Source organism: Gossypium arboreum, chromosome 4 (genome assembly GCF_025698485.1).
Source record: "Gossypium arboreum isolate Shixiya-1 chromosome 4, ASM2569848v2, whole genome shotgun sequence".
Lineage (NCBI taxonomy): Eukaryota > Viridiplantae > Streptophyta > Magnoliopsida > Malvales > Malvaceae > Gossypium > Gossypium arboreum.
The window spans coordinates 111763057-111771194 of NC_069073.1; the positions used below are offsets into that span (position 1 = coordinate 111763057).

Consider the following 8138-nt stretch of genomic DNA (forward strand, 5'->3'; position numbering starts at 1 on the left):
CATATAAAATAATAATAATAATAATTTTAAGCACAAAAATATTCCTTGTTTTTATATAATTCTGACACATAGCATGAGCCATAAATATAATTATTTGAACCATAAATTGGTGTAGAAATGTGAGTGGGTGGCTCCAAAAGGTCGACTTCGGAGATTTATGGCTCTTCTCTTTTACTTTTCAATTAATGTGCGTGGCTTTCACATTCGATGTGGGACGTGTTGTCTTTCCCCGCCTATCTGTTCATGTCGATGACTTTGGGAATTTCGACCACCTAAAACACAAAGTTAATAGTCGGTGATAAATATTATCAACATCGAAATACATACATAAAACAATTATTTCTTTGCTAATATAAATAATTAAAATGAAGACGATTGTTAACAATAATTTATTTTAAATATCTAAAATATAAATTTATAAAAATTAGATGATTGTTTGTCTAATTTACACTTACTAAAATTATCTTCAAATAATATTTTAGCATTCCATCTATATAAATTTTATAAATTATATTTATATTTTAGAGCTCAATTTTTTATTAATTATTTTATAATTTGTAAATTTATAATAAATCGAGAGTTAAATTTTAAAAATAATATTTCAGTTGAAGCACATGACATTTGTCATAAAAAGTTAACATGGAAGAAGGCAATTATGGAAATTATTATTGATCATAACATTTCACAAACATACTATATAAGACCCAAGAAAAGATTCTCTCAAAGACGAAAGTACAAATTAAGGAGGAAGAAAGTAAAACACTGTCCAAATATCGATTTCAATTAGTGGGAGCCAAAGCTTTCAAGACCTTAGCTCTAAGCTTCAACCCAAAATCAGCAAGTTTGTCAACGTCGGGTAAAACATCCTTCACCGCCTCATTGGCGGAGAAGCACTCTGCCCACTGCACCAACCTAGGCGTTTTGGCCTCCGAAACCAGCTTCGTCTCACACTGTTTCCCGATCACTTCAATCCACCCCAACAAACTACCGAGTGCTATGTCTACAAACCCAATATTATCCCCACCAAAGAAAGCTTTCCCTTTGCTCAACTTTCCAAACGCTCCCTCCAACACCACCGTCCCTTCCACCACTTCCGCCAACGCTGCCTTTTTATCTTCCTCCGTTGCACCTATCAACAGTCTTCCTAAGGCAGGGAAAAACTACGCTTGTAAAAACAAACAAACGAAAAAAATAAAAATAAATTAGCGGACATAACGAGATATTATCACTAATCAAACAGTTTCGTTATATAACGAACCTTATCGTCGACATAGGCAGCCCAAAATCGGGATTGGGAACGTTCATAGGGATCGGAAGGGAGGATGGAAGGAGCAGAGGTGGTCCAAACCTCATCGATGTACTGAAGGATGATTAGGGACTCGCAGATAGGGTTATGAGCATGGAAGAAGACCGGGATTTTCTTGTAAATAGGGTTAGATTTGAGAAGAAGCTCGCTTTTGGGTGCCAACAAATCTTCCTCCACGTCCTCGTAGCGGACAGATTTGAGGTGAAGGGCAATCTTCACCCTCATCACGAACGGGCTTGCCCATGTACCCAATACCTTCACGTTACTGTCAGCCATATCTCCTTTCCTCTCACAACCACAAATCTGCGCTGTTTTTATGTATATGTTGTGTTGTGAAGTGCCGGCCTCACTGGCGGATATAAATATAAAGAAATCATCTTAATGAGGCTTCTCAGTGATTGCCTAAGTGCTTACGGCTGTTTGCGTAAAGGATTTTTTCTGTTACTTGGTTTTTCCTCCTCAACGTGAATAGAATTATGTTTAAGTCTTTGATTGAGTTAAATTTAGTTGAGAAATGACTAATAAATTATAATAAATTATAAGAGTTTTTTATATAAAATTAAAAAAAAATTAAAGTTGAATAAGAAAATTTTGTATATTTTATTTTTATGAAAATATATTTTACATTTTAAATGATTTATTTGACTACATTATTGTCTGATTATTTAGTGATATTGAAACAATATCTTGGTCAATAATGTAGGCAAGAACATTAAATAAGAATATTAAATGAGGCTTTTATAGTCAAGAGAGAAACATCTTTTTATTAGAAAAGATAAAAACATAAGTTTTAGTTTAATTGGTATTGACATTATTATTAGTATAAAAAAATATAAAATCAAATGCGTTTTATCATCTATTTAAAGATTGGAGAAGAGAATGATTAAGAAAAAAAACTCGTGTTATTGGCTAAAATGTTGATGCAATAGACAAAGTCTTTTCCTAAAGATGTTAGGTGGGATAAGGATTTTGTTGAGCAAGAGAAAGTGTTATTGTGAGTTGAATGAGGAAGAATCAAATTACGGAATTTACATCTATTGGCTAATGAAGATTTTCTTCATGTCAAGTTCATGGCCAAAGAGTCTTATGTTTGGTAGGGAAGAAAGAAAATGGATGGAAAGAGAAAGGTAAGGGAAAAAAAAAAGAGAGAAAGAGGAAGGAATTAAAATTTGATAGGAAGGATGGAAAATAGAAAAGAAGAAAGAAATTTGGGGGTAAAGTTCAAAATAAAATTATTAATTTAAATGAAATGAAAGAGTGGTTTGTGAATTGAGTCATTATTGTTCATGTTATGGTGGATGGTTCTACTAATTAGTGGATTAAAGCGGCATAAAGTTGTAGGTTTAGGGATCACCTTGGAGAAATAAATTGATTATTGAGAGCAAGCTTTGGGTGCCACTAACAAATTTAATCATTTGAATAAAAAATTTAAAATTTAATTCAATTCATTCATATCGTTATTTAAAAAATAATTTTTTTCATTAAATTTGGGTTTAATTATAATAGCCTTGCTAGTCTAATTGAAATAGGAAATTGGAGTCAAAACAATAATGTTGTATAAATAATGTGTAGATATAATTAGATCTGTTCAAGGATTAGGTTATTCATTTAGGCTCGAATGTCTTTTCGAAATTTGGGAGGGTTTGGGTAAAAAAATTAGGTTCGAAAAATTGGGTTGGACAAAAAAATTAAACCCATTTAAAATATGGATTGAGTTCGGGTTTGAAGATTCAAGGCCCGAGACCATTAACCTGCTTTTAAGTTTATAATACTTAATATTATGTTCTTTCTATATATCATGTAATTTAGAATACATTAAAAGAAATAAACGTATACTAAATATATAATATTACTCTAATATAAGCATTAAAATAATGTTAATATGATTATATAAAAATTTTAATAAATAAAAATATTAAATATCAAAATAAGATAATATAATTGTTTTGAAAAAATTGAAAATAATATGAGTGGGCTTGAAATGGGATTAGGTGTAACATTCGTGATATTTTTCAAGAAGTGAATAATGTCAATTTGAGTTGACACATGTTCAAAATTTTAGAAAAGACAAAAATAGAAATATTAATATTAGTGAAGAGGATAATTAGATATTATTGGAAATTAGAAAGACTTTTGAATTTAGAGAAATTAAATTACGGAATGGACTAAACTATAATAGTGTGAGAAGTATTAGGCTATAGTATAAAACCTAAGAGTAAGATATGATGAAATTAAATGGTTGAGAAAAAAGTAAGGTTTTGGATTGTAAATTGACCATGAAGTACATGGTGATGTGATGGTAATGATATGATTAGATTTTTATTTTAAATTAAATAGTATAGAAAAAAAGAGATAGAGATGATGGCTATTTTCATTGGAAAGTTGTAGAAAAAGGAGGAAGAAAAAAAAAAAAGAGAGAGGAGAGATCATCATCCGCCCAAGGCTTCTTCCTCATATCTCTCACTCTTAATTTTGTATTACTCTATGCTCGGTTTGGAGTGTGGGGTGCTATACTCCCTATTTCAATAGTTAATACATTTGTTAGGTACATTACACGATTCATAATTAATACAGTTATTATTAAAACATAGTTATCCAATTTACCTAACACCTTCATTAATACAATCCGTACAAATAAAATAGTGTGAGACAAATAATATTTAACACCGTTATTAATTGAATTCATAAATCTAAGAATTTATTTTAACGATAAAACTTTAATTTAATGTACAACGATTTCATCAAATAACTTTAACCTATTGAATATTTGCTTAGTATTGAAGTTGTATTCTGACCACTTAATCACAACTACAACTAAGACATTGAGACTACGACTCTAGGTCGCCCCGCTGTATGCATATTACCACAAGAAAGAAAATTGCCTGAGCATGGTGGACTTTGGCTTGGTCCTTCCTTTTTTGAAAATGAATGTAGGTTTCCAAAAATGAAAATGAAAATGAAAACTTGCAATCCTATATAGAATTACTTAAAAAATAATGAAAGAATGAGTTTATGTTTTTGGATTATTTTGAAGCCCGAAAATGAAAATAAACCATTCGCTCATGGTAAGCATGTTGAGTTGTGACATATTGAACGAATTTTCTCGAAATTTTATCGGAGGTTAAATTGTTAAAATTTTACCGTGGGGTAAAATCATCAAATTTTTATTGGAGTAAAATTGGGATTAAAAATTTATTTAATATGTAAATATTAAAGTTTATTTTGAAAAATAAAAAACTGAATCATGTTGGATCACATTATAAAGTACTGAGTCAAAAGGCCCAAAAAGTACTTATAATTGGACCAATATGAGAGAGACCCAAAACCCCTCATTTAACATGAAGGGGGCGACAACCCTAATAGAAATATAAGGGTAAGTTGTTCACCTCCCTCCTACTCTAAGTAGGATGTTTTTTCTATTTAAAGAAACATCTACAACTCTATAATGGTTCTACCTTCTCTTTCTATAAATAGGCGACATCGGTAGCTACTAACACAACTTTTGAGAGATTGTTATTCTGTTGAAAAATAAAGAGAATTTGTTCTTAACTTATAAATATATTTTCCAGAATAACAATTTTATCAATTTATATTAAATAAGGGAGAATTTTTTTTTTCACCTCAAAAGGAAAACTTTTTCTAATTCTGTGTTTTGATTCAATTGGTTCGAATCCACACTTGAAGCAGTTCGTGGTACGAGAATAACAGAAAAAATTGTTTGGTTGAAAGGCAAAAAAAATCAAAGATCCGCTTATCTAAAAACACAAATATGAATTCGGTTAAGGTTTATTGTTATAAATATCACAAATCGGGTCAAATTTCAAAATTTTACTTTTTCGCTATGTAAAAAAATTATTTTCAAACCGAATTTTTTCCAACATTCTTCTCACATATGTAAATAACCCTTCACACACAAGTCTCGTATAACCATCCACCATTAATAATTTTATCTCCCATTAAAGTATAAACCGGTTCCAACCCAACCTTTTAAAAATTATTAAACTAACTCAGCCCAAAATAAAACAAATGAGTAAATACTAAAGAAAAAATAAAGCAACCATTTATCGAGTTTTTCATTTCCACCTTTTCAAAGCTACTTGAAAATTTTTTTTTCAAATATATGTTGTTTCCCAATAAACTAAATAAATAATATTTTAATTAAAAATCGATGGTTTGATGGATTTAATTATCTAAAAACATTGGTTAATGTCACAATTAGCAAATCAAATAAAAAGAACCAACAAATGAAAAAAGTTATAAAAATTGAGAGTCCAATTCTGAGATAACAAGAAAAGTCTCTTAATTTTTTTTTGAAATACTTTAATCTTTTATAATTTTAAAACTACTTGCTTATGAATCTAAATAAATATGTTATAAAATTGTATATTTATTTTCCTATATTTAGGGTGAGTTTAGATGGGCAGTGTGTTTATCTGTGGTTAGTGAAAAAATAGCGATGATGGTGAGATTAGATACTATAACAATACTGTAACATGAGACAAAAAGTAGGTTAAACGTACCACACCATCCAATTGCCCGTCCAAACTCACCCTCAATTATTTATTTGAATTTTTAATGATTTTTTTTTCTAATATAGATCATTACATTGACATTTTGACGAATTGATCTAATGATCATTAGCAATCACGTCAACACAATAATGATTGTTAAATACGACTCTTATTTTCAGTCAAATTTAAGAAATAATCTTCTAATTATTAAACTCTGTTTATTTGTTTCAATTAAACTCTGATTAGTCTTGCTTGACTCTTGTGAAACGCTGAATGAGCAGCGCCGTTTGTTAGGATCTTCTTTCTCGCTGTAACCATTTGACCTATGAATTTAGCCTATAAGTAGGCTCTTTTATAACCTTAGAAAAACACCCATTAGAGATTAGAACTCATAACACATTTAGAGAATTTTGTGTTTACGTTTTGAGGGTTCTTTGTTTTTGAGTTTTCGGGGTTTAGTTTTTATCTCCGTCTTTTGTACTCTTCGTTCTTTTGCCATTATAGTAAAATTATCTTTGCATGTGGTTTTTTATCCTCTTTGGAGGAATTTTTCCACGTTAAATTTGTGAGTTTAATTTCTTAATTTCTTCTGGTATTTTTACTTGTTCGTTGCTTAATCGGGTCGATTTCTAACAATGATCAACAATGAAAATTATTAGTCAAATGATATAATTGATGTGTTTTAATATCTTAATTTTTTTTTAAATTTTAGGAGATTCTTACAACTTTTAAGTAAAAATTAGTAATTTAAAAGAATTGAAATTATCTACAAATTATATGACAAAAACAAAAAACCAAAAATCATGAATGAATTGAGGTGAGTAGCCAACAACCATCCACTAAATAAAAATAAAAATTAATTTGATCAAATAATACGATAAAAGTAATGATGTGTTGCAGATCTCTACATACACATAAATTTGTAAAACTCACCATTTTATTCATAAAAGGACTTAGAAGCATCAAATTGTTTTCTTTATAAAAATAAAAACTAAATAATAATTATTTTTATTTTCTAAATGATAATAACAATTCTCACCCAAGTTTCACTCAATGACAAAAGAAGAAAGTAACACATACTCCAAACTTTGATTTCAATTGGTGGGTGCCGTAGCTTTCAAGACCCTGGCCCCAAGCTTCAAGGCAAATTCCACAAGCTTGTCGACTGCGGGTGAAACGTCCTTCACCGCCTCATGGGCGGAGAAGCAATCCGCCCACTGCACCAACCTGGGCGTTTTGGCTTCGGAAATCAGCTTCATCTCACTCAATTTCTCGATCACTTCAATCCACGCCAACAAGCTACCGAACACTATGTCCACGAACCCAATATTTTCCCCACCAAAGAAAGCTTTCCCTTTGCTCAATTTCACAAAGGCTTCCTCCAACAGCAGTATCCCTTCTGAGACTTCGGCCATTGCTGCCCTTTTATCTTCCTCCGTAGTACCAAACAACACTCTTCTTAAGGCAGTGGAAAACTACATCACATGCAAAAAAACATAAAGAAACGTCATGTTTATCGCGGAATGTAATGAAATGTTATTAAAACAGTCGTTTATTACGAACCTTATCTTCGACATAGGCCGCCCAAAATCGGGACTGGGCGCGTTCATAGGCATCAGAAGGGAGGATGGAAGAAGCAGAGGTGGTCCAAACCTCGTCGATGTACTCAACGATGATTAGAGACTCACAGATGGGATTATGACCATGGATGAGGACTGGGACTTTCTTATAAACAGGGTTAGATTTGAGAAGAAGGTCGCTTTTGGATTCCGGCAAATTTTCCTCATGGTACTCGTAGTTGACAGATTTGAGGCGAAGTGCAATCTTCACCCTCAGCACGAATGGGCTTGCCCAGGTGCCCAATAGCATCACGTTACTCTCAGCCATATCTTCTTTCTTCTCTGAACCACAAATAAATCTGCACTAGTCTTTAAGTTTATATGGTGCAGTGCTGGGTCTCACACCGATATGAATGAGACTTGTCGGAGATATTGCCCTATTGGTGACGGCTATTGGTCAGATTTGGGGCTCACGCAAGATGTGATCCAGAGATGCCCTTTTTTCTTGTTTTTAACTTTAAAACTAACGTATTATCAAACGTCGATATATACGAGACTTCCTAAATAATAAAATAATCATAAAAACTTTTTTTGTATATTCTTATAAAAGAATTATTTGTTTATTTTTTTTTTTCGATTAACTCTTTAACTCGATTGATAAGAGCATTGTTATCAATACATAAGAAAGTGAGTTTGAATAAGTTAGAAATATATTATCCTTTTATTTATGGGTTAGAAGGAGTTATGAGTAATATTAGACAT

General features: G+C 31.3%; 2 protein-coding genes across 2 annotated transcripts; both read right to left on the reverse strand.

The window, feature by feature from the left end:
• Positions 1 to 640: 640 nt before the first annotated feature.
• Positions 641 to 1815, reverse strand: LOC108459388 (glutathione S-transferase U17-like). Its single transcript, XM_017758747.2, has 2 exons — positions 1259 to 1815; positions 641 to 1160 (listed from the first exon to the last, which is right to left on the reverse strand). The coding sequence occupies exons 1-2, from the start codon at positions 1580 to 1582 to the stop codon at positions 780 to 782; spliced, it is 705 nt and encodes a 234-aa protein (XP_017614236.1). The 5' UTR covers positions 1583 to 1815; the 3' UTR covers positions 641 to 779.
• Positions 1816 to 6736: 4921 nt separating this feature from the next.
• On the reverse strand, positions 6737 to 7912 carry LOC108459359 (glutathione S-transferase U16-like). Its single transcript, XM_017758719.2, has 2 exons — positions 7381 to 7912; positions 6737 to 7292 (listed from the first exon to the last, which is right to left on the reverse strand). The coding sequence occupies exons 1-2, from the start codon at positions 7702 to 7704 to the stop codon at positions 6912 to 6914; spliced, it is 705 nt and encodes a 234-aa protein (XP_017614208.1). The 5' UTR covers positions 7705 to 7912; the 3' UTR covers positions 6737 to 6911.
• Between the last annotated feature and the right edge of the window lie 226 nt (positions 7913 to 8138).